At 54.2% G+C, this 26,321-nt stretch overlaps 1 protein-coding gene across 1 annotated transcript in view; it reads left to right on the top strand.

The window, feature by feature from the left end:
- Positions 1-26,321, top strand: part of OBSCN (obscurin, cytoskeletal calmodulin and titin-interacting RhoGEF) — a 229,973-nt gene that overhangs the window by 178,124 nt on the left and 25,528 nt on the right. The window contains 24 exon segments of the mRNA XM_037823238.1: positions 9-287; positions 4,855-4,933; positions 5,184-5,308; positions 5,535-5,732; positions 6,480-6,512; positions 6,780-6,878; positions 7,055-7,273; positions 7,885-7,957; positions 8,315-8,382; positions 9,726-9,848; positions 10,049-10,188; positions 11,837-12,037; positions 12,276-12,358; positions 12,710-12,883; positions 13,319-13,475; positions 14,238-14,354; positions 14,502-14,666; positions 14,812-14,970; positions 15,080-15,257; positions 15,987-16,100; positions 22,471-22,638; positions 22,999-23,101; positions 23,451-23,580; positions 24,147-24,255. Of these exon segments, the coding sequence (XP_037679166.1) occupies positions 9-287; positions 4,855-4,933; positions 5,184-5,308; positions 5,535-5,732; positions 6,480-6,512; positions 6,780-6,878; positions 7,055-7,273; positions 7,885-7,957; positions 8,315-8,382; positions 9,726-9,848; positions 10,049-10,188; positions 11,837-12,037; positions 12,276-12,358; positions 12,710-12,883; positions 13,319-13,475; positions 14,238-14,354; positions 14,502-14,666; positions 14,812-14,970; positions 15,080-15,257; positions 15,987-16,100; positions 22,471-22,638; positions 22,999-23,101; positions 23,451-23,580; positions 24,147-24,255 (3,294 nt within the window).

Raw genomic sequence — 26,321 nt, 5'->3', positions numbered from 1 at the left:
TGCCCCAGCCCCTGTGTTCCTGACTGAGCTGCAGAACCAAGAAGTGCAGGACGGCTACCCCGTGAGCTTTGACTGCGTGGTGACGGGCCAGCCGACACCCAGCGTACGCTGGTTCAAGGATGGCAAGGTGCTGGAGGAAGATGATCACTACATGATTAATGAGGACCAGCAGGGCAGCCACCAGCTCATCATCACAGCCGTGGTGCCAGCGGACATGGGCGTCTACCGCTGCCTGGCCGAGAACAGCGTGGGTGTCTCCTCCACCAAAGCCGAGCTCCGTGTGGACTGTGAGTGTTGGTCGCTGGGGTTTGATGGTTCCAGGAGGGTCAGGATGGGGTGGGGGTGCCCCTCTTGAGCAGGTGGGGAAGGGCAGTGCTGGGGGGGGAGGCTGGTTTCAGGCCACCCAGGCTTTAGGGTCTTAGTGTCTTATGTGCAATGGAGAGTTCTCTTGGAGCTGGGTCCAAGGCCAGGGGTCTCCTCTGGAAAGAAATTTCTGAGAGGCACCCAGGTTGGGGAGGTGCTCACAGAGGTTGGGGAGAGTCACAAGCAAGTGAGTGGCCCTAAGGGAGTGTGAGGGGAGATGGAGCAGAAAGGGTGAGTCCAGACTACCCCAAACACTGCCTTGAGGTCCCTCCCAGAGAACCTCATTTGGGTTGGATCAGGAAACACCTCAAGAGGAGCTCGGTGGCATGGTGGCTAAGGACACAGACTCTGGAGCCACCAAGATGGGTTCAAATCCTGGCTCTGCCACTTATTAGCTCTATGACCTGGGACCAGCCACTTTGTCCCTGCATGCCTCAGTTTTCTCATCTGTAAAATGGGAATGATAGAGATGATCCCATGGTATAGCTGTGAGGGTTAGCGAGTTGATTTGTGGAAAGCACTTAGAATGGGCTAGGTCCATAGCCAAGCAGAAACTAAATGTAAGCTGGTATGTGAGGCCATTGTTGTATCGCCTAGCTTTGCTTCTCTGTAGACCCCGGAGGAACTGAGAAACTCCCTCTGAGCCCTTCAGCCCGCAGCTGGTGCAGCTGACACGGCGCTGGGGAAGCATCCTTTGCCCTCTCCTGAGAGCGTTCTCCATGGACCAGGCACCCACCTTAGGGATCTCTTTGGGGCTGTATAGATGTAGCTGGCCCCAAAGAACTAATGAACTGAGTTCATAAAGGTCTCAGGATACAAGATCAACATGTAAAAAAAAATTAGTCACTTCTATATACTACTAATGAACATGGGGCAAATGATATTAAAAACACAAAAATATTTACAACTGCTTCAAATAACATGAAAAAACTTAGGTTATAAATCTGACAAAACACATACTGGATCTGTACCCTGAAAATTAGAAAATGATGATGAAAGAATCAAAGACGACTCAAATAAATAGAGAGACATACCATGTTCATAGATTGGAATAGTCAACCTAGTAAAGATGTCATTTCTTTCCAAATTGATCTATAGGTTTAATGCTATTCCTGTCAAAATCTCAGCACGCATTGTTGTAGACATAGGCATGCTTGTTCTGAAACTTCCATGGAGAAACACAGAACCTAGTACAGATAAAACAATTTTGAAAAAGAAGATTAAAATGGAAGGAACTCTCTTCTTGAGAGAAGGAACTCTACTCAACATTAAGACTTACAATATAGCTACAGTGTGGTGTTGGCAGAGAGACAGACACAAAGATAAATGGAACAAAATGGAGAACTCGGAAGTAGACTCAAACAAATTTACCCAACTGACTTTTGACAAAGGTGCAAAAGAAATTAAATTGAGGAAGGATAGCCTTTCTACAAATGATGCTGGAGTACTTAGACGTTCATAGCCAAAAAAATCAGTCTTGACTTAAACATCACACCTTATATGAAAAATAAACTCAAAACAGATTACATGCTTCAAGTGCTTTGTGCATTTAAAAAAACTGTGCTGTCTTGTTACTGTAGGTTATATAAGTTCTTTATATATTCTGGGTATTAGTCCCTTATCAGAGACATGATTTTCAGAAATATTTTCTCCCATTCTGTGGGTTATCTTTTCACTTTCTTAATAGGGTCCTTTGATACACAAAAGTTTTAAATTTTGATCATGTCCAATTCATCTATTATTTTTTGTTGCTTGTCATTTAGATGTCATATAAAAGATATCATAGCTTAATCCAAGGCCACAAAGATTTATACCTTATTTTTTTTCTAAGAGTTTTATAGTTTTAGCACCTGTGTTTAGGTCTTTTATCTATTTGGGGTTAATTTTTGAATATTGTGAGGTAGGGGCCCAAATTCATTATCTTGCTTGTGGTTATCAGTTGCCCTAGCACCATTTATTAAAAAGACTGTTGCTTTCCTCATTGAATTGTTTTGGCATCCTTGTCAAAAATCAGTTGACCTTAATGCATGGGTTTATTTCTGAGCTCAGTCCTATTCCTTTTGTGTATGTCTGTCTTTATGTCATTCCTGGCCGTCTTGATTACTGTTCTTTGTGGTAAAATTTGAAATTGGGAGGTATGAGTCACCCAACTTCGTTCTTCCTTTTCAAGATTGTTTTGGCTATTCTGGATCCTTTGCATTTCCACATGAATTTTGGCAAAAGCATGTCAATTTCTCCAAAAATGACTCTAGGTGTTTTTGAGATTTTCTTTTTATCACTGGTTTTGAGGAATTTGATTATGATCTACCTCGGCATACTTTTCAAGTTTCTCATGCTTTCTATTCTTGAGCTTCTTGGAATTTGGGGTGTATAGTTTTATTAAGTTTGGAAAACTTTTGGCAATTACTTCTTCAAATATTTTTTCCTGTCTCCTACTCATTCAGGGACTCCCACTGTGTGTACATTAAGCCACTTGAAATTGTCCCACAGCTCTCTAATGCTCTTTTTACTTTGCAAAATACTTTTTCCTCTCTCTGTTTCATTTCAAAGAGTTTCTATTGTTATGCTTTTCCATTAACTCTTCTTTTGCTCTGAAATATCTAATCTGTTGTTAATCCTATCCAATGTATTTTTCTTCTCAAGAAGTTCTGTTTGAGTCTCTTTTATATATTCCTTGGCTGTGGTCAACCTTCTGAACATGGAATACAGTTCTAATAACTATTTGGATGCCTTCTGCTGTTTCTAACATCTGTGTTAGTTCTGCGTTGGTTTCAGCTGATCAACTATGCTTCACACTGTGGGTTTGTTTTCTTGCCTCTTTCCATGCTTGGAAATCATCTTTGATTGGATGCCTGCCATTGGGAGTTTTCCCCTGTTGGGGACTAGATAGTTTGTGTTTCTGTAAATCTTCTAGAGCTTTGGACTGGAATGCAGTGAAGTTACCTGGGAAACAGTCTGATCCTTTTGGGTCTCACTTTTATGGTTTGTTAGCTGGGTCTTGAACAGTGCTCAGTCTAGAGCTAATTACACACCATGGCTGAAGCAAGACTTTCTTGAGTTCTCTACCCATTGCCCTGTGAATTATGAATTTTTCCTTCCAACTGCTGGGAACAGGCAAGACCCCTGTTCTGGTTTGCTAATACTGCCATTATGCAAAATACCAGAAATGGATTGGCTTTTATAAAGGGGGTTAATTTGGTTACAAAGTTATAGTCTTAAGGCCATAAAGTGTCCAAGGTAAGGCATACAACAGGGTACCTTCACTGAAGGATGGCCAATGGCGTCCGAAAACCTCTGTTAGCTCAGAAGGCACATGGCTGGCATCTGCTTGCTTCTAGGTTGTGTTTCAAAATGGCGTTCTCCAAAATGTCAGTGTCAGCTTCCAAAGGCCATCTTCAAAATGTGCCTCTCAGCTGTAGCTCCTCCAAAATGTCACTCTTAGTTGCTCTGAGGTCCTTCTGTTTGTAAACACTTTTATAGGACTCCAGTGATTTAATTAAGACCCACCCTGAATGGGTGGGGTAACACCTCCATGGAAATTATCCAATCAAAATTCTTGCCCACAGTTGATTGAGTCACGTCTCCACTGAAACACCCAATCAATAGGTTCCAACCTAATCAACACTAATACATCTGTCCCCACAAGATTGTATCAAAGAATATGGCTTTTTCTGGGGGACATAATACATACAAACCCTGACCCTGTGTGAGCTCCCAGCACCATTTCCTCATATCCTTCCAGATCATTCTTTTCCTGGCCTCGTGGGGTTTCCTTGCATGCATAAGCCCATCAGTATTTTGCTGAGTGCTGGAGGGGGATTTTCTCTCCTCTCTGGTGTTCTATCAGATGAACTGTGTCTTTCTTGCTTTCCCAGCACTCTCAGCTCTGTATCCTCAACTCAGGGGTTCTGCTCTCCTTGCCTTAGTTTCCCTCTAAAGCAGCAAGCCAGGGATATCATAGGACACCCCTTCTTGGATTCCTATTGCTAAGAATCACTGTCTTTCATTGCCTGAAGTCCAGTGGCTCGAAAACCATTATTTCACATATTTTGTCTGTTTGGTTTTTTTTTTCCCAATTGTTTTTGGTGGAAGGGTAAGCCCAGTCCCTGTTACTCAACCTGGGCTGGGAATGGAAGCACCCAGCTATGGGTTTTGAGGTTGGATCACTCTATCCCCTCATTCCACAGTAAGATGGAATTGAGAGATGTGCTCCTGTCTCCATCCTTCATATATGGAGCTTTGGAATCATCCAGTCATGATGATTCATTAGGTCAAAGAGTCTTGCAGTGAGTTTCAGGCCTGGAAACATGGGGCTGGAACAGCACAGCGTGGGGGGAAAGCTGTAGCCATTTCCTTCTGACTTCCTGGCTCTCAGGGAGGGCTGCACAGTCAGGACCTGGAGGGTGGGCTGGGCTCTGGGGGAGGGACCCATCTGGGAGACTCCTCCATGCCCAAGAGAATGAGGTGACAGTGCCACCCTTCCCTCCCCAGTGACAAGCACAGACTATGAGACTGCAGCTGATGCCACGGAGACCTCATCCTACTTCAGCGCCCAAGGCTACCTGTCCAGGTAGAGGGCCATGCCCGGGCTGAGCAGTACCCAGCCCAGGGCCCTGGGGAGGTGGTGTTGGTGGGTCAATGGGTGGTGTTTGGACCAACAGAACCCTGGGGATCTTCCCAGCCATGTCAGTCTTCTGTCCTCTGTCTGTCCAGCCAACAGGGGACCTCTAAGCCATCCACCTACCCCTGTCCCCACCTGCCCTAGCCCCTCCAGCTTCTCTGCTTCATGCCCGCTGCCCCTTTTCTGTTCCCCCTGCCAGCCGGGAACAGGAGGGCACGGAGTCTACTGCAGAGGAAGGGCAGCTGCCCCAGGTGGTGGAGGAGCTGAAAGACCTCCAGGTGGCCCCAGGCACGCACCTGGCCAAGTTCCACCTGAAGGTGAAAGGTGAGGGGAGACGGAGAGGCGACCACCGTGGAGGGATGGAGAGCTTACTTGGCAGTGTTGGGAGGTGACCCCAACCAGGGTGGGGGCAGATGACCGGGGTGCCTGCAGTCTGGGTGCCGCTCAGCCCCCGCCTGCAGGAGGCTGGCACCGGCTCACTCCCGACATGAGGTCGTGTTGCACCATCTGGTGATGATCCTGAGCTGACCACTGTTCCCCGTGGTTTCAGGCTACCCAGCGCCCCAGCTGTACTGGTTCAAAGACGGGCAGCCCCTGGCCCCATCCGCCCACATCCGCATGACTGACAAAAAGACGCTGCACAGCCTGGAGATCGTCTCTGTCACCGGGGAGGATGCCGGCCAGTACTCAGCCTATGTCACCAACACCGTGGGTGCGGCATACTCCTCTGCCCGGCTGCTGGTCCGAGGTAGGTGCCCTGCAGGCCTGGGCAGAGCCGCGGGGCAGAGAGAGCTGCAGGCTGAACCAGGGCAGGTGTGGGAGCAGGCCCCAGCAGCCCCCTCCCCGTCTGCTGAGTCGTCACGGGCTGCAGAGGGGCCTGGCAGGGGAGACGGCGCTGGCATGGGGCGTGGGGCCCATGTATGCCCACATCGAGTGGGCAGACAGGCCAGTGAAGGGCATGCAGGGAAACATGATAAGCCTCATGACCTATGGCAGATCTGCACGAGGAGGACGCCAGTAATAATGTTCGTTGTTGAGGCCCAGACTTCCTTGTATTCCATAAAGCTCTGCACGCTGGAGGTTCATTTCAAGTTTGTGGCAAGCTCATTCATGCTCAAATCTGCACTGAGGGTCCCAGGGCCTTCCTCACATATATTCTTCATGTATTTGCTGCAGAAACGTGTGTGTTGTTTAGGGCAGAGGCTCAGGCTGCACAGGGGGAAAAGGGGTGTATCACACATGGCTGATGTCACATGTCACTTCTCTAAATCCTGAGAGTGTGTGTGTTCCATGGGTCCTCTGGGTAAGGGTTTGGGTGTGGGGTTGTGGACTTTTGCCCCGATGAAGGGGAGCGCTGCGTGTTTGGGTGGACGGGGGGGTGCCCTTGAGACCCCACCCCCATCAGCGAGTGGAGGCACCACGCCGCACTCACACCAGGAGCAAGGTGGTGAGCAGACCCTTTCATGCTGGGTGTCTGACTTCTGTCTTCTCTAAGGCCCTGATGAACCAGAAGAGAAGCCAGAGGCAGGTAAGTCGCCCCCAGACCAGTAGAGAGAGGGTGGTCCGACAGTGTGTCCTGGGCGCAGGGGGTGAGGAGCGGCACAGGCAGCCACGTGCACTGGGGGGCTGGTGGGGGGCCCGCTCAGCAGGGGTGCATGAGTGACCCGCTCAGGCTGGAATCGTCCAGAGTCAGCCGAGAGGAAGGAGAGCGGGGTCAGGTGCAGGGTGGTGGGTGCTGGGGATCCAGGGCTTCTGAGTGCCTGCTGGCCACCACCTGCCCCGGTGTCCCCTCCAGCTGTGCACGAGCGCCTGGCACCACCCCGAATGCTGGAGAGGTTCACCCCCAAGAAGGTGAAGAAGGGCTCCAGCATCACCTTCTCGGTGAAAGTTGAAGGTAGGGCACTTCTTACCTCCCTCACTTACCAGAAGGCGTCAGCTCCCCAGGGCACGTCCAGGGCAGGGCGTCACCTGCCTGCACCCCCTCAGCATCACCTCCTTAGGCTCCCCCACTCCCATCCCCACTTTCCAGGTGGGCAGAGGACCCACCTCCTGTCTGCCTCCCTCCTCCAGGACACCCGTCCCCGGCCGTGCACTGGCTGCGGGAGGAGGCTGAGCAGGGCGTGCTGTGGATCAGGCCCGACACGCCGGGCTACACGGTGGCCAGCTCTGGTCAGCAGCACAGCCTGGTCCTGCTGGACGTGGGCCGGCAGCACCAGGGCACTTACACGTGCATTGCCACCAACGCCGCCGGCCAGGCCCTCTGCTCTGCTGGTCTGCACGTCTCAGGCTGTGAGTGGGAGTGGGCACACATGGTGGGCAGGGAGTGGGCAGGGGCGAGCTCAGGCCTGGGAGCGGGAGGTGGGGAGCCTTGTGAGGCACTGCCAGACAGTCTGGAACCCCCCCCACTGAGACCCCTTCTCCTCTCTCCCTCCCACGTGCTTTCCCTAAGCACAGAGCAGGTGCAGGCAGTGGGGAGACTTTGCCAAGTCCCCAAGACCCACCCCGGGGCACAGTTCACACCCTGCTGATGGGGGGGCTCCACAGCAGCCCAGGCTGAGGGTCCCTTCCTAGATGCCCCCCCATGGCTACTGTAAAAGTCTCCCTTCCTGAGTGCCCCTCAGCTCCACCATGGGCCAGAGTCAAGGGCAGATAGCTGCTCTTCTCCCCGTTATCGTCTGTGGGGACAGCAGGGCAGGTATGGGGCATGGGTAGGGTGGGAGACCGGCTAGGCCCCTCCTCAGGGCTCCGGGGAATAGCACAGCAGCGAGTACCCCTCGAGTGCTCCAGAAACACCCCCAGAAGGTTCTTGACTCGCATTGGAGCTCAGCAGGAGTCCTGTCCCTGGTGGTGGGTTGGGGTAGGGGGAGCCACTCTGATTCACCCACTTTGTTCCCTGACAGTGTCCAAGGAGGCGGAGGCAGCAGAGGAGCAGGGAAGGGTGAAGGAGGCCCTCATTTCCTCCTTTCTGCAGGGGTGAGTGATGGGGCTGACCCCAAAGGCTGGCCCCCGAGGACAGGGCAGGGGCCGGGCCAGGGGCTGGGGAGCGGTGAGCATCAACCCCACGGGTGGGAGTGGCATGTTTGTAATGGGGACCCTCTCCTGGGTCGCAGACCCAACCCCAACCCTGGGCAGCCATGTGGCTTGGGCCAGCCCTTTTCCCCTGTCTGCCTCAGTTTCCCCATTATGAAATGAGGACTTGTCCCGAGTCCCTTCCAGCATAAAGGCCCCCAACTGTGGTGCCCTGGCCATCGCCCCACCCCCAGGTCCTCCTTCAGGGTGGTCGGTCTGTTCCAGGCTGCCATGACACCCACCACCTGCCCCTCCCTTTAGGGCTCCAGCTGTCACTGTGCAGATGCCGGAATCTGTGGGTTTTGAGGACCTTGCTGGGCAGATGAAAGGTATGGGGCTGCATGGCACGTGTAGCCTCTCGGTAGCCCCTGAGTAGCCCTCAGATGCTGGTTCTGTTGCGGAGCGCAGGCTCCTCTGGGATGATCTGGCCCCCCAGGAACACCCTGCTCTGATCAAGGGTCTCTTAGCCCTCTCATGGGTGCTGACTGTGAGTTTTGGTTAGTGGTGAAGTCGTTGCCTTTCTGTTCCCCGTGGATCTGGGATCCTATATCTAGCAGACATCTGCCGAGTAACCCGGAGGGTTCCAGGGCAGCTGCCAAGGCAGGGCTTGGGGTGGGGGACTGAGGGCCATGCTGGAGAGGCTCTTGCTTGGCAGGGTTCAGCCGGACTGGCGGGGACAGGGACTGGTCAGGATTGGCTGTAGCCTGCTCTGTCTGCTAGCTTTCCTCCCCCCTCCCCAGCTGCTGCTGCTGCTTTCCTTTGCCGGATCTTCTTGCCCTCCCCGTCTTCTAAACCTGGGGGCCCTGGTTATTCTAAATGTATCTCCAGCAATAAGATGCAATTTTATTGAGATATAATTACACAGAGTATAATCCATCCAAGGAATGCAATCAGTGGCTCACACTGTCACACATAGCTGTGCATTCATCCTTGGTGCACTTTTGAGCTTTTGGATGTTTTATTAATGGAAAACGTTAAGGACGCACAAGTAGAGGAAAGCATGGCATTTCCCTGTGTGCCCCTCACCCACCTCCACTATGCCCCACCCATTCCTCCCACATCTCAGCCCCACCTAGGATGATTCTGAGGTGCATCCAGGCAGCCCCTAATTTCACCCGAGTCCCGACCCTACGCACAGCTCCCCAGTTCCATCACGGCCAGCACCCACCCATCTCCATGTCAGCTGAGGGCAGCTGTGCCCTTCCCGCTGCTCAGGTCAAAACTTTGGGTGTCCTTCTTGGCTTCTGCCAGCCCGCTTCCTCGCCCTCCTGCCATCGCTGCAGACCCTCCTCCCTGCACCAGCCGTTCCCAGATTAGCAGCCAGAGCAAGCCTGTTCAGAACGGCGAATGCGTCCTGGGGATTCCTGCAGAGAACCCACCGAGGCTCCCGCAGCTCCTCCCGCGCTCGCAGAGCACACCCTCCCCACCTGCGCTCTCACGCCCCCCGTCTAATGGAGCCTGTAGTTCTCAGCCATTAACCTGCGTGTCTGCGTATCTGTTGCCCCCCCCCCACACACACACACCCCTGTTAAGTCCGCACCCGCCTTAAGCCGAGGCTTTGACGCCGGGTTCCCTGGCGGACCTCCAGAGCCCAGGACAGTACCTGGGGCCAGGGGGTGTTCAGTAAACGGGTTGGGTGCGTGATGGCCTGAACACGGGTTTGCGCCCCCAGGAGAGCTCCCCGTGGCTGCGGAGGCCCGCGGCCACATCTCCCTCGCCGAGGTGGGCACGGAGGAGTTCCTGCAGAAGCTCACCTCCCAGATCACAGAGATGGTGTCCGCCAAGATCACGCAGGGTGAGGGGCGGGGGCGGAGGGGCGGGGCTGGGTGGAGAGGCGGGGCCCCAGTGCCCCCCTGGCTTCACAGTCTGTCCTGCGGGTTCCACAAATAGGGTGGTCGTGGGCGTGCGCGCTCTGGGGATGTCTGTGCGGGGTCGTGGGTCAGTGTGAGCAGGGCGTGCCCTCCTGGGGCATCCAATGCCCTTCCACCTGCCCAGCCAAGCTGCAGGTCCCCGGCGGTGACAGTGACGAGGAGTCCAAGACACCGTCGGCGTCCCCTCGGCACGGCCGTTCGCGGCCTTCCTCCAGCGTCCAGGAATCTTCCTCGGAGTCGGAGGACGGGGACTCGCGTGGGGAGGTGTGTGAGCTTACTTCCTGGGCACAGGCCCAGCCGCGGCGGTCCCTCGGGGACCGGGGTGGGGAGGGAGGACGCTAACCCTCCTGGGGCAGTGGGGCCGAAGAGAAGGCTGAGCTGACCTGGCTGAGGGGTGGGGTGCGTCGGGGAACGGCCAGTCACGGAGTGGCCAGCAGGAGACAGGAGTCCCATAAGAGCGGCTGTGGACTGGTGCTGGCAAACAGCCCTTTGAAGGAAGGGTGTTTGGGAAGATTGGCTACAACAATTTCAGAATGTTCAGCGTGGGTCAAGTAAATGCCATACAAGCAGACACGAAAGAATCCGCCCCTTACAAAATGCCACAATTTGGGTAAATCCTCCCAAATAGGAAATGAAATAGAAAGTCCCATAGACCCATTCTAAAGGTAATTTTACTGAGGTGTAACTTACATACAAAAGGTGCAGTCTTTTAAAGTGTGCAGCTCAGTGAGTTTCAACAAGTGCATGAACTTTTAGCCAAGATACAGAATATCCCTGTCACCCCCAGAGGTTACCTCTTGCCCCTATGCAGTCACCACCCCTATGTCCCCCAACCCCTGGCAAACACTGGTATGATTTCTGTTCACATAGATCATTTGAGCCTCTTCTAGGCTTTGTAGAAATGGGATTACATAGGATGGTATATTAGTTTTCTGGCTGCTAAATCAAATACCATGCAATGGGTTGGCTTAAAAAAAATGGGTTCACGGTTTTGAGGCCAGAATAAGTCCAAAATCAAAGCATCGTCAAAGTGAGGCTTTCTCCCCAGACTGGCATTCTGGGGCTCGCTGCTGGTGATCTTGGTCCTTGGCTTTTCTGTCACATGGCAATGCACGTGGCGGCCTGTGCTGGCTTCTCTTTTCATCTGGGTTCCATTGACTTCCAGCTTCTGGCTGCTCCCTTTGGCTTTCTCTATGTGTCTGAATTTCATTCTTTTACAACGGACTCCAGAAATAGGATTAACACCCATCCTGATTGAGGTGGGCCACATCTTAACTGAAGTAGCCTCGTCAAAAGCTCCTACTCACAATGGGTTCACACCCACAGAAATGGATTAAGTTTAAGAACATGTTTTTTTGGGGGTACACAGCTCCAGGCCATCACATTTGACTTCAGACTCATGCGTTTAAAAAGAAAGAAAAGAAAAGAAAAAGAAAGAAATGGAGGTGCACCTTAGAATGCTCCAAAATAGCAGAAAAGGATGGGGGCACCCGGAGATCAGAGACCTTTGGGGGCTGCATGGGGCAGCTGGGCATGGGGGCAGCCGATGGTTGGGTTGGCCAGGGATGGCCGTCATCCCAGACCCTGCCTGCTGGTAAAATTAACACGTCTGTTCGTTCATTTGAAAAAGGTACCAGCTGTCTACAGAGCCCGTGGTTCATGCCAGGCTGAGGGAGGGTCTGGGTGAAGGGAAAGGGGGAGACAGGCAATGAAAAAGCCGCCAACTTCAGGCAGCCCTGGCTTCAGGGAGGTGGGGAAGGGGGCTTCAGGGGCTGTAGAGATTTTTCAGGGTGGGAGCCAGTGGGTGTGTGAAAGGACCCTGGGGGGTGGTCCCCGACCTGCAGTTTGGGGCCTCTGGGATCCCGGGAGGTTTTGGAGGATTGGCTGACCCGGCACCCCCTCCCTTCCTCAGATCTTTGACATCTACGTGGTCACGGCTGACTACCTCCCACTGGGGGCTGAACAGGATGCCATCACGCTGCGGGAGGGCCAGTATGTGGAGGTCCTGGACTCGGCCCACCCTCTGCGCTGGCTCGTGCGCACCAAGCCCACCAAATCCAGCCCCTCGCGGCAAGGCTGGGTGTCGCCTGCCTACCTGGACAAGAGGCTCAAGGTGCCCGAGTGGTCGGGGCAGGGAGGGGAGAGCCTCAGAGCTCCCAAGCCTCCCAGTATGCCCAGGGGCTCCTGAGTCTGTTATTCCCATTTAAGGGGCTGGAAAAGTGACCCCCACAGGGGATGGGGCTGGAACCCAGGCTTCCTGGCTCCCTCCCATGGCCCGGCCACGTCCCACGTGCTTCCCTGGGGTTTGGCCCAGGCAGGCTGCCCTGTGACCGACTCTTGTTTCTCATCAGCTGTCACCTGAGTGGGGCCCCACTGAGGCCCCCGAGTTTCCTGGGGAGGCCGTGTCTGAAGATGAGTACAAGATGAAGCTGAGGTGAGAGCAAGTGGGCAGCCTGCTGTCCCCTGGGCCGGGCCCCCGTCTCTCGCAGCACACTCGGCCCCTCACCCTTGTGCTTAGTCCAGGCCCTGGTTTTCTGAGTCCTGGCCATACTGTTCCCTGGGAAGTGTGGTTTCCCCTGCAGGAACTTCTGAAAAGCTTATTCCACGACAGTCTCCACTGGAGCTGCCTCCCTGGGATGCAGAGAGGTGAAGAAAAACAGACCAGGGGGCCTGGCTCCCGCAGTGCCCCAGCCCACGATGGGCCTCGTGCTGGTGGGATCTCATCACAGATGGGTCTGCTCCCCACCTCATGGTCTGTCCCCCTCCCTCCTTCCTTCCTCCCCAGCTCTGTCATCCAGGAACTGCTGGGCTCGGAGCAGGCCTTTGTCAGCACACTGCAGTTCCTGGAGACCCACCATATACAGCACCTGGATCACTGCCCCCACGTGCCTTCGGCTGTGGCCAGCCAGAAAACTGTCATCTTCCGCAATGTGCATGACATCAGCCGCTTCCATAGCAGGTGGGCATCCTGGTCAGGAGGGGCCGCTCCCTGCACCCACGTGCACACATGGATGCCTGGAGGACAAGGGCTTGTGGCCACGCGGTGGGCAGCTAGAGCAGGAGCTGGGGAGGGTGAAAGCCACTGCTCTGGTGTGACTGGCAGCCAAGGGTAGCGGGGAATATCACCTGTCTGAGCTGCCCTCTGCACAGGAATACAACCCCCCCTCGAGTGCAGCCGATGCACACAGGCACACACACATGCACACACGCACTTGGGCCCCACACAGCCTGGCACACTGATTCTCACAGCTCTCCAGGACCACCAGGAAACCGGCCCTTAGCCAGGACTCATCCTGCTTCCTCCCAAGCCCGATGGGTCAGGGGCAACGGTGGCAGGCCGTGACATCAGTCTGGGGCCCCTCTGCCATCCTGACTGCGTCCCCTGCATTGGCAGCTTCCTACAGGAGCTGCAGAGGTGTGACACTGACGACGATGTGGCCATGTGCTTCATCAAGAACGAGGCGGCCTTTGAAAAGTACCTGGAGTTCCTGGTGGGCCGTGTGCAGGCTGAGTCGGTGGTGGTCAGCACGGCCGTGCAGGAGTTCTACAAGGTGCCACTACCCTGAGCTTGGCAGAGGCCATCAGCCCTGCCCTCCTGCCTCCTGCTCCCAAGGCCGTCTTCCAGCAGAAAGCTGGGCAGGACCCCAGGCTCTCTGACCCCAGCTGTCCCCTGAGACTCAGGCTGGTCTCCTGTGGCCCTCACCACCCCCACCACAGGCCTTCCCAGCAGCTTCCTCCTGGGGTCCCACTGGTTGAGAGAAACAGGGAGGGCCCACCTCATAGCTCTGTGCTTCCAGAATAGGTGCTTAACTTACCATGGAGTGGGTGAGGATGATGAGCCGTGTGTGGTGGGTGCTGCATTCATGCATGCTCCTGGGTGCTGAGTCACTATCCTCAGGGCTCTGGGAGACACTGGCCACTGTGCAGAGTGGGTGAGGAGGATGAGCTGTGTGCGGGGCGTGCTGCATACGGGCACGCTCCTGGGTGCTGACTTGCTATCCTTAGGGCTCTGGGGGGCACTGGTCACCGTGCTGAGGGGGTGTGGAGGATAAGTGCGTGCAGCAGGTGCTGCATATGTGCACGCTCCTGGGGCTGGCTCCTTGGCTTTGCAGGGTTCCCATTCCCCAACCTGGGGCAGCACCCCACAGAGTCCTGTTCTTGTCCTTTCCCTGCCCCGCAGCCCACTCAGGTCCAGGGTCCTCTGTCACACATCCCCTCCTCCCGCTATGGGCCCCCGCCTGAGTGGGATCCTAGTGGGGCTCTCCCAGGGTTGTGCATCCCTGCCCCGAAACCCGCCCTTCTGTTTCGGGCAGAAATACGCAGAGGAGACCCTGTCTGCAGCGGACCCCGAGCAGCCCCCGCCGCCGCCCCTGCAGCACTACCTGGAGCAGCCCGTCGAACGGATCCAGCAGTACCAGGCCTTCCTCAAGGTACGCACTCGCGGCCCCTCTGCGGCCCTCCGCCCCACCCTGTCCCCAGCCTCGTCCCGCTGTTTGCCAGGGGGCGCGGGGGCTCAAGCGGGCAGGCGTGCGGTGCCAGGCTTGGCCGCAGCCCTGACCGCCCTCCCCTCCGGGTAGGAGCTGATCCGCAACAAGGCCCGGAGCCGGCAGAACTGCGCCCTGCTGGAGCAGGCGTACGCGGTGGTCTCCGCCCTGCCCCAGCGCGCCGAGAACAAGCTGCACGTGTCGCTCATGGAGAACTACCCTGGCACCCTGGAGGCCCTGGGCGAGCCCATCCGGCAGGTCCGGGGCCGGCAGGGGGCTCTGGGTGGTGGAGCGTGGGGGCCCCGGGCCCGGCGGGGTGGGGGAGGGGATGCGTCCGTGCTCGGGGCTGCGGGGTCGTGCGTCCCCGCCTGGGCCCGGCTGACGCGGAGGGCCACACTCGCAGGGCCATTTCATCGTCTGGGAAGGGGCGCCGGGGGCCCGGATGCCCTGGAAAGGCCACAGCCGCCACGTCTTCCTCTTCCGCAACCACCTGGTGATCTGCAAGCCCAAACGGGACTCGCGGATGGACACCTTCAGCTACATCTTCAGGAACATGATGAAGGTTGCAGGCGGGGGTGGGCGGGAGCTCCGGGTTCTGCCCACCGCGTGGCTGGCGCGAGCCTTCTCAGGTGGGCTGACACCCCCCGCCCCCACCAACCCCGCCCCTGCAGCTGAGCAGCATCGACCTGAACGACCAGGTGGAGGGGGACGAACGCGCCTTCGAGGTGTGGCACGAGCGGGAGGACTCGGTGCGGAAGTACCTGCTGCAGGCGCGGACGGTCATCATCAAGAACTCCTGGGTTAAGGAAATTTGCGGCATCCAGCAGCGCCTGGCCCTGCCCATCTGGCGTGAGTGGCTCCTGGGCCTGGGGTGGGGAGGTGGAGGGAGGTAGGAGGCCTTCAGGGGATCCAGGCCCTTTAGCCACGTCCTTTAGTCTGGGTTGGGTGCTGCTTAGGCCTTGGGGTGCCTGTATGGCTCAGCTCTCAACCCCCACTATCTCCAGAGGGTGCGATGGAATGGGCACTTTCTCAGGGAGACCCAGTTCTTACCTCCAGTCAGTTGAGATTAGGCTTGCAAAGGCTCCAGCCTCATGGGAGCCTCAGTTTTCTCAAATCCCACCCCACTCAGACTTGCAGGCTGAGTGCCTGGGAGCTCCCTCATTGCTGGGGTTCAGGGAACATGGGCACTCCAGCAGCCCTGAGCCCCACTTTCTTGCCAGCAGTGATCCAGCAATGAGAGTGGGGCTCCCCTTCTAACGCTCTCCTTTTCCATAGTCCTCACCCCTCCCTGTTATCCACCCAGCCTGCCTTACTCACCTATGATTCCCCTCTGTCCCCTGGGAAAGGATCTCAAAGGACAGTCTCCTCCAGCAACCACTTCCACTGATTGGAAGTGGTGGGGGGTGGGGTGGGGATGAGCTTCTGGAAAGCTATAGGAAGGGAACTAAAATATGACATATTGAGGGAGGGGTTGGTGATCTGGCCTGCCAGACCTTGCCAGGGACTCGCTCGAGGGGTTTTGTGAGTCCAGAGCATCGCCACCCACAAAACTCTCAGAGCCCCCGTATGTGTTCCCAGGAGCCCCAGATTTTGAAGAGGAGCTGGCAGACTGCACAGCTGAGCTGGGGGAGACAGTCAAGCTGGCCTGCCGAGTGACGGGCACACCCAAGCCCATCGTCAGCTGGTATAAAGGTAGGCCCCGGTGCCGAGGGGAGCCCCGCAAGGCTAGGGGTTCCCAGCCAAGGTTGCTGCCTGTGCAGGAGAGAGTGGCCAAGAGGGAAGCAGTCTGGGCAAGGGCTGGGACCCAGGCTCCAGGTCTGGCCAGGGGGTTCTGGAGGGTCCATCTGGGTGACGTGGTGAGTGGGACAGACAGGCAGAGAGTGCTTAGATATGCATCAGGGTTCTTAACACGGTGGCACTATCCACTGTTGAAGATATTTATTGAATACCCTGGCATGGCTGTAGGTGCTGGGGGAGACAGCAGTGAACAAGACAGACAGATCCCTGTCCAAGGAAGCTGACTTTCTAGAGGAAGAGCAAGACAATAGACAAATAAATGTATAATATAAAATCGGGTAGTAATATAGCCATAAAGAGAAATAAAACAGGGCAAGGCACAGAGGGTGATCAGGGCATGCTTTACTAAGGCAGATATATCAGAAGAGCTCTGTGTGAGCAGTGAGCTGGCCATGATGAGAACAAAGATGAGGCATTGAAGCACGGAACAGTTTTGGGCCTTCAAGCCACATTCTTGGCCACACAAGCAGGAATAGCTGTGGGGAATGAGGGTGGTGATGATGTTGGAGCTTGGCCATGGTAGGCATCATGGATTAAACGCTACATGATATGGGAGCTGCAACGTTTGGGAATCCCCAAGACCACCCCCACTTCTGATGTCAACTGCACATTTGCAGGTCCCAGGTTCAGTAATTCACTAGAAGGACCCACGGAGTTCAGCAAAGACCTTATGCTCATGGTTGCAGTTTATTCCAGCAAAAGGATGCAGGTTAAATTCAGTCAAGGGAAGAGGTGCATGGGGCAGGGTCCAGGAGAAACTGGGTGGACGCTTCCAGGTGTCCTCCCCAAATGAGGTTGTATGCACGGTGCTTACTTCTCCCAGAAACTCTGTGTGACAACACACACAGAGTATTGATGAACAGGGAAACTCACCAGAGCCTTGGTTTTGTAGGGTACACGTGGCTGACTTTGATCAAGCTGATAACCAGGGCTCCCAGGTAAACAAAGACAAGGATGTTCAGGAATGACATTTCACAGGCTCCCAGGAGCTGGGAACAATGGGCCAAACCTTTCTTTGGGTTAGGGTTAATCCTTGCTGCACAGGAGCCATGCCAGGGTTTTAAGCAGGAGAGGGACACAATCTGCGGTCTAGTAACCATTGCTTTGGCAATTGTCTTGGGAATCCTCAGTAGAGGGCCAAGTGGGAAAGCATCCTGGAAATGGTGACAGCAGTGACAGAGGTCCAGGTGGTGCTGTTGGAGCTGGTGAGCAGTGTTTGGATTCTGGATACATGTCAGAGTTAGAGCCAGTGGATATGCTGATGGATTGTATGGGGGTGTGTGGGGGAGAGAGGTTGGCATCCCAAATGACTGCATGTATTTGGTTCTTTTTCGGGGAGGGAGAAGACTGGGAAGAGAGGCAGGCTGGAGTGGAGGCAGGGCAGGGGAAGAGTGAAGAGTTTGGTCTGAAGAGGACCTGTAAAGAATTGAAGTGCTCATGAGCGATCCAGGTGGAAGTGTTGAGAAGGCAGTTAGCAAAGTCTGGAGCTCAGGGGAGGAGCCTGTCCTGAGACATAAAAGGTGGGAGCCATCAGCACATAGGTTGTAAAACGACTGGTTGATATCAATGCTGATTAAGTGTGGAGAGACAGAAGGTCTGAGGATGGACACTTAGGATTTTCCAGCATTTAGAGTTTGAAGCAATGATGAGAAATGATCAAAGACTATTAAGGAGCACCGAGAGCGGTGGGAGGGACGCCAGGGAAGTGTGGAGACCAGGAAGACAATAAAGAAAGTATATCTGGAAGGCGTGATCATGAACACCCAGTGCTGCTCTTGGGTCATGCGACAAGAAAGGGCTGCTATTTTACCCTACCTGCAAGCAAACCAGTTGGTCTACCACAATTTACACACACATACACACCACACACACATGCACACACACACACACAGGGACACAAGACCTGCGGGTCAAAGACAAAAACTATTGTAGCAAAAGCAGCCGCCAGAGTAGCATCTGGTGTTGGTACTTCATGCTCCAGTTCCCACAGGACAGTGTGGTAAGAGCCAGATGTCACCTGCACATGCAGTGGATTATACCACATACATTTAGGAGGGCTTTGTCTTTATTACCCTGGAAATTTCCAGGGAGGGAGATATGTCTAGCTTTGCTCTCCTTGAATGTCTCCTTATACCAACTTTTTTTTTTTTTTTTTTCGGATTCAATCTCAAATGTATTGGTATTATACTAAATATAAATGGACTAAAATCTCCAAAAAAACAAACATTGTCAGAGAATAACAAAACACAATCATGTATTACTTGAAAGAGACTCACCTTAAATATATGGTATACAGAAATGTCAAAAATGAAAGAAAGGGGTGTAAAATTCATGGGTAAAGAAAACTAATGTAGTTAACTTATTATGAGAAAAATTGGATTTTGACACAAGAAATACTATCAGAGGTGAAGAGAGACATTTTATAATAATGTAAGGTATAAAACATATAGTAGTCCTGAATTTATCTGCAATAAATAACAGCCTTACATTGTATAAAGCAAGAACTAACAGAACTAAAATAAAAATAGCCATATCCAAGTCATAGTCAGATGACACATGTTGATAGTGCCTCCTGCATGATCACCCATTTGACCTCCCATGGGGTCACCAGGATGCTGATAAACCTCTGAGTTCCCAGTTCAGTCCCGGTAGTTGAGTTCAGTCCTTGTGTGTGGAGGAACCACCTGAGGGTAGTCGGTTCATTTTGTTCTGGTCCGTACTCATGAGTGGCATCTGGCATCTCCATCTCTGATGATGACAGAGAATGGGGTGGAGATGACATCTAGAGGTGTCATGTCTGGAGCTACCCAGGTCTCATGGTCAGAGATATCCAGGTGGAGCCTGGCAGATGCAACCATCAGTTAAATTGAAGGTGCTTGCCACAGCTCTGGAGAGTCACATCAAGGACTTTTCCTTCTGGAGGAAGACTTCCAGGGCAGTTCTGAAAGACAAGGATCATTGACATCCCCACTTCCGGGGGCTAAAGTGTCCCTTTCCCAGGTGTCTGAATTTCTGCTCTCCCTCAACCTGCCCAAAACAGTTAAGTTCACCTTTTCTCCAGTCATCCCGTACTCACACCCAGACCTTTCATCTGGAAGGTCAGACTCAGGAGGGAGATAAGCATTTTCATAAAAGTCAACCAGAATTAAGTTTTAAAGCTGTAGGCCCCTATGCCACTTTGAAACCCCTGAACAGCCATGATCTTTTCATCCATTCTTGTTGGGTGGAAACTTTTGATTGAATGTTTCCATGGAGATGTGACCCACCCAACTATGGGTGAGACCTTCTGATTAAATTATTTCCATGGAGATGTGAACCTGCCCATTCAAGGTGGGTCTTGATTAGATCACTGGGATCCTTTAAAGAGAGCTCACACAGAAAGCAGAGAGGACACAATGCCCCAAGAGAAGCTGAGAGAAACATTTTGGAGAGAAGCTAAGATATGTAATCCAGAGTTTGCCCCTGGGAAAGCTAAGAGCTGACACAGACCCAGACACTTGGAGACACTGGGAGGTGCAGATAGAAGGACGTTTGGAGATGCTAAGCTAAGAGATGAAGCCCTAGAGAAGCTAAGAGAGGACTCCCAGATGCTTAGAGAGAAACGCCCTGGGAGAACAAAGCAGAGAGCTGAGAGAAGCTAGGACAGACAGAAGGCCAGAGACATTTTGGAGAAAGCCATTTCGAAATGCAACTCAGGAGCAAAGGACCAGCAGACACTAGCCACATGCCTTCCCAGCTGACAGAGAAGTTCTGGATGCTACTGACCTTCCTTCAGTGATGATATTCTCTTTTTTGATGCCTTAGCTTGGACACTTTTTTGGGCTTAGAACTGTAAATTTGTAACCTAATAAATCTCTATTATAAAGGCCAGTCCATTTCTGGTATTTTGCATAACAGCTGCCCTAGCAAACTAGAACAGCCCCCTTTCACCCAGGTTGCCACCAGGAAGCTGTGCTAACTGGGCCAGGCTGGAGCTGCTCTCAGGGGAAAGAACGATGCATATATGGAATCCACCTTAACTTGGAGCATCTGCTGGCCCATTGTCGTGATAACATCTCTTAACATCTCGCTGGGTTTTAATATCAGGATGCAGGGAGTTTTCCAATGACGCAGGGCCAACTCTGAGAGTGTATCTTGATTCCTTGGTGTCACTTTCTCATTCTGCCATGTGTCACCTATGTCAGCATTGTAGGCTTAATCTGGGGTCGAAGGAGCACAGATGGTAGTGAGTACCTTTTCTGTGGTTTCACACTGGAGTTTGTCAGGGAAATCTCCCTGGTTCAGGACCCACTGCACAACACTCTGAGATCCTTTACTGCCATCTTTGCAAGAACCAAAGGTTGCATGGTAAATGGCAGGAGAAACTGATGCCCAGCTGTTGTCCTTCCTCTTGAACAAGTAGTAGATGCCCCTTCCCAGTTGAAGATTCACAAGCTCTCCAGTGAATCTTCCAGAGTTCCAGCCCTTCTCTTGGCTTGGTGCTGTGAATGTCCCTTCTTTTTCACTCAGTGTGGGTGTGCATTTCTGTAACTGTCTGAAGAGGTTCAGGACTTTCCTCTGATGCAGCTTGGGCTTTAGTACTTGCCATTAAGATGGAGCAGTTGAGATTGGCAGGTAGGTCCTTGGGATCTGAGGAGAGAGAGCATGAACCAAGGGATGGTTGAGCCATCTGTCTGGGAACCCACCTCTTAGTTTCAGACTGCAGATGCCTCCACAGTTCTTCATAAACAGACCACAAAGTGGAGGGCCATGTTTTGCCCAATTGGCCATGCCACATGGTCAGTTTCTCCACCACCAATTCCCATGGACTTCTTTTACATTTTGTTAACTGGTCCATGGGCCCTCCACTTTCTCCTCCAGAAGGCCATGTCTCTGGTGTTATCCCTTCCTGATTGCCAGAACTGCAAGTCAGAAACTGTGAAGGGCTTGAGACTTTCCCCTACTCGCAAACCAGCAAATTAGCCTTCTAGTCATATATGGGCAAAAACACAACGCCCATTAGAGAGAAAGACTGTTTATTACTGCAAAAGTAGAAACCAGAGGAGTATCTCATGTTGGTTTCCCATATTCCAGTCCCCACAGGACAAGGCAGTGAAGGCCAGATGTTAACTGTGCATGCCCCAGGAAATAAACCCTGAGTTTTAGGAGACTCTGAGCTTTTATGGGGCTGCCAGAACATTTATCCATTCTTTCCTCTAGAAACAGAGAGCACTGATTACCTTGGAGTGTAAGCAGATGTCTCCTGAGCATGGGAAGGAGAGGGCTTTATCTTTACTACCTTGGGATGTCTCTGGCAAGGGAGTCATCTCTAGCTTTATTATCCTTGTATGTTTCCTTATACAAATATTAGTAACTTGGCTGTAAATGCCATTGCCTTGAGGCTCTGGTCCCTGCACAAACGTGAGAAATCCACGGAGAATTATTTGCTATAATGCATGTGAGACCTGTAAACTGACCACAGGATGTCAGCGTTGACCTTGACAAGAGCCTTTTTGTGGGAGTGGTGGCAGCGAAAACCATGTGGAAGTGAGTTTAAGAGAGAATTGGAAGGGAAGCTCAGAACAGGGAGCAGGAACAACTCTTTCCAGAAGCTGTCATTGACGGTGCGGAAGACTGGGGCAGCACCTGGAGGAGAGGGAGTGGGAACAGGGGGGACTTTTTATGGTTTGTAAGTTTATTTATTTACAGGCAAACCTCAGATATTGTAGGTTTGGTTCCAGAACACCAGAATAACACAAATATCCCAGTAAAGGGTCACACGGAATTTTTGGTTTCCCAGTGCAAACAAAAGTCATGTTTACGCTGTACGGTAGTTTCTTAAGTGTACACTAACATTATGTCTAGAAAAACAATGTATATATCTTCATTAAAATGTGACAGAGACATGAAGTGAGCACACGTTGTTGGAAAATGGCACTGATAGACTTGCTCAGTGCATGTTGCCACAAACCTTCAATTTGTAAAAATGCAACACCTGCAAAGCACAGTAAAGCAGAGTGCAATCAACTGAGGTATGCCTGTCTTAGAATTTAAGCATCTAGTTAATATCATTTCTTAGGATTCCATATAAATTCCCTGCCCTTCTGCCAGGGTGGCTCTGGTGTACTTCTGCTGCCTCCGCATCACTCTCAATCCCACCCTGAGTATGAATGCCCGGGTTGGGCCCAGCCTCATGTCCCTGATGGGCCAGCCCTTGGATGCAGCTGTGCGTGGGCAGGGGGCTGACTCGGCATGGTGGTGACCTGCCCACATGCCTCCTTTCCAGATGGGAAGCCTGTGGAGGTGGACCCCCACCACATCCTCATCGAGGACTCCGACGGCTCGTGTGCCCTCATCCTGGACAACCTCACTGGTGTGGACACTGGCCAGTACATGTGCTTTGCAGCGAGTGCTGCCGGCAATGCCAGCACCTTAGGAAAGATCCTGGTGCAAGGTGTGTCTGGGGAAGGTCTGCTGGAGGCCCATGGTTGGGATTCTCCTTGTGCAGTTTGGGTGGGACCACCCCACTCTGTCAGCAGCCTGGTGGTCCCTTCCCAGGGTTGACACTCTGCAGATGGGACTGGCTAAGGTGGAGATGCCAGGGGTGGGGGGCATTCCTGAGCTAACAGGTGTGGGTGTGAGGGTCCAGAGGGACAAAGCAGGTGGAGGGCTTGAGTGGGCATCTGAAGGAGGTCTGTTGAGCTCAGGCCAGTCTGGAATACTCACTGCTATGGGGGCGAGGACCTGGCTCTCAGCTCCCCCTGCCCCCATGCTGCCTTGCACTCCACCACTGAGTCTCCCTCTTGGCTCTCAGTGCCCCCACGGTTTGTGAACAAAGTCCGCGCTACGGCCTTCGTGGAGGGAGAAGATGCTCAGCTCACCTGCACCATCGAAGGTGCCCCGTACCCTCAGATCAGGTGGGCGCCAAGGCCAGCCTCTAGGTGGGGTGGTGGGGGGAAGTCTGCCTGCTCCCAGACGTCTGTGAGCTCTGATCTACAGAACGAGGGGTGGGCCAGAAACAGAGCCAGTGTCTTTGCACTGGGAGGTGGGTGTCAGAGGGCCACGGGCTCTTTCCTGGGCTGCTGTCTGGTGGTTTCTGGAATGGGTGGGCTATTGAACAATGGAATGGGGATGGGAGGGTCTTCCAGGCCAGGGTACAGTGTGTGCACAGGCCATGAGGTGGGGGCCCTGGATGTCCAGGGGACAGTGAGGAGCTGGTGGCCTGAGGCTCAGCCTCACTGGAACCCTGCTGGGCTCGGCTTGCAGGTGGTACAAGAACGGGGCCCTGCTGACCGCGGGCAGCAAGTACCAGATGCTCAGCGAGCGCCGCAGTGGCGTGCTGGTGCTGGTAGTCCGGGCGGCCAGCAAGGAGGACCTGGGCCACTATGAGTGTGAGGTGAGGGTGCCCCAGGCAGTGGGGCAAGGGTGGGATGGGCAGGGGCCCTGGGCCTGGGCTACCAGTTTCTCGGTCGCCAATATCTTCTGGTGCCTGCCGTCTGGGCATGGGAGCCATGGTGGAGGCTGTGTGGCCTCCGGGACCTCCACTGGCCTCTTGCCCCTCAGTCATGCCAGCCTCTCTAGGCTCAGGCTGGGTGCCTGGTTCCCAGACTGGCCCTGCCACGTGTGCTGCCATCTTGGAGATAATACTTGGATCTTGATTTGGGGTCTGGGGTGCATATACACATACATACATGTGCATCTTTGATTCATTCACTTGGAAGTCTATTTTTCATCACCCAAATAGCACTTTGCATTCTCCCCATGGAAACTGCAAACCCTTCGTAAAATTCAATTAAAAATTCAGTTTCCCGGCTGCACTGGTGATGTTTCAAGGGCTGGACAGCCCCAGGTGGCTGCAGATAGAGAAGGTCACCTCACTGCAGGAAGCTCCAGGTGCTTCCCTCCCCCACTCCAGGCATGGCCTGGCCTCTGAGCAGCCTGTGGCCTCCTGTCCCCCTGCAGCTGGTGAACCGGCTGGGCTCGACGCGTGGCGGCACTGAGCTGTGTGTGCAGAGCCCTGCACTGCGGGGCTGGGAGCAGCAGCGCCGGGAGCAGCTGGTCGCCGTGGAAGGTAGGTCCCCAGGGACAAGCCCTGAGCTGGATCCTTCCAGGGGCCTGTGCAGAGCAGAGTCAAGGTGGGGCTGAAGCCATCAGCCCTGTGATCAGGGCAGGCCTCCTGCAGGAGGGAGCCAAGCCAGCATCTCAGGCGGCTTGGAGAGAATGTGCTAGGTGGCATGGGTGGGGACCAGCAGAGGGTCCCTAAGACCTGGGCAGTAACACGTGTGCACAAAGTTAAGACCCCAGCCCAGGGCAGCCTTCTGGGCAGGGTAGTGGCCAGAGTGGCCATGTAGAGGTGACAGCAGGAGGTTACCAGGATGAGGGAGGCTTGGAAGCAAGGGCAGAGAGCAAAGCCGCTGGGCTCCTGGGTGAGGTCGTCACTGCTGAGGATGCTCGAGCAGGGCAGGCTGGCCCTGAGGGTGTCCCCTGAGGCCAAAGCACACAGGTTCAGCCTCCTCGGCCTGGCCTGGACTGAGGCCGCTCTTGGGGTCCAGGCGGGGGGCCAGGCTGCAGAATGAGCCCCCACAGGGACAAGCATGCTTCCAGATGGAAGGTGAAGGGGCCACGACACGTCACTTCTGCACCCAAATCAGGGTTCCAGGGTCCCAGTGAGGCCCAGGAAGGGGAGGGCATTGGCTCCTAGGACAGGGAGGAGAGCAACTGGCATCTGTTCCGGGCTGCCCAGCCTGGTTGAGGAGGCTCGTGGCCACCCCAAAGGCTCATGGGCAGACTGCAGCCCCAAGGAGAGCATCTCCCAGTTGGAGCTGCCCCACCTGGAAGGGCTGCCCAGGCAGATAGTGAGCCTCCCATCCCTGGGGGTGTGCAAGCAGAGCTGGACGAACCCCTGGTGGTGCTGCGGCTTCCACAGCAGGACGTGGAACTTGTGTCCTTCCAAGTCCTGGCAAGGGCTGGGCTGGCCGTCTGAACTCTCAAAGGGCCGGGCGACCCCGAGCTCAGCCTCGGGGCCCTTTGAGACCCTCCCCGTGCACGGGTCATTGTTCGAGACCCATCTGATATCCGCTGGCCCCTCGTGGACACACTCCGGCACTGGCTGCTGCTCCCAGCGCGTCTCGCCTCTGTCTGGTGGGCAGAGAAGGACACCAGTGCTCCCTGTCAGCCGGCAACCGCCAAGCATACTCGGTCTCTCTTTGTCACTGCTCCACAGTGGCCGGGTCTGGAGGTGGGGGTGACACAGTCTGGAGAGCTGGCCAGCACGGTGACCCCAGGCTGTGACCCATGTGTACCGTCCCAGCACAGCGAGGGGGCTGGTCTGCACAGACTGGCATCAGAGCTCACTCCACTGCTTCCTAATTCACTTTCTGCTGCTTCACCTCTAATCTGCAGCTATAACTGGCCCCAGCAGGCCTTTGGGTGGGTGCTTGCCCCTCGCTTGCGAGTCCATACCAGCCGAGGAGCCCTGCTTTGCTTGGCTGCACCCCTCCTGTGGTTGCAGATACTCACTGGGGCTGAGGGCTGATCAGCAGGCAGTGTGGGTCCCTGAAACAGGTGCCAAGAGGGTATCAACCACACCAGCATGAGCAGCCCAGAGCTGCCGTGGCTGCCACCTTAAGGAACTGCAAGACAGGGCCCCAATCACAAGGATGATGGAAGAGCCTGGAGTTTTCTCATTCTGTGCCTGCAGGTGGCAGATCGGAGTTCTCAGTGGGCCCAGCTTTATCTAAAAGCACAGAGCCTTTACCTGGATCCCATCCCCTTGTTCCCTGGCCTCCTTTCCTCCCAGGGGGCGGCCACCACACACGTGTATACTCACACACACATGCGCACATCCCCTTGTGCAGCCACATGCATGCACATGCACGGTGAGTGTAGCTCCAAAGCATACACACACATAGCTGGTATGTTTAATCAATGTGCACTTCACCAGAGGTGGGTTTATTATACACCTGTCTGTCCCAGGGAGACTCTGTCTCTATGAGGTAGGCTAGCAAAACTGAAAATCACCAGACCAGAGCCTGGAAGCTGTGTGCCCCAGGCCACTGTAGCTCACTCTCTGAGCCTCGTTCTCCACTTGCCCTGCAAGAGAGGCAAAAGGGGCCGCTGTGATGGAGGGTTCTAGAA

Source organism: Choloepus didactylus (genome assembly GCF_015220235.1).
Source record: "Choloepus didactylus isolate mChoDid1 chromosome 11 unlocalized genomic scaffold, mChoDid1.pri SUPER_11_unloc2, whole genome shotgun sequence".
Taxonomy (NCBI): Eukaryota; Metazoa; Chordata; class Mammalia; order Pilosa; family Megalonychidae; genus Choloepus; species Choloepus didactylus.
Note: the sequence above shows the minus strand (reverse complement) of the source record. Positions and strands in the feature narration are given on the sequence as shown.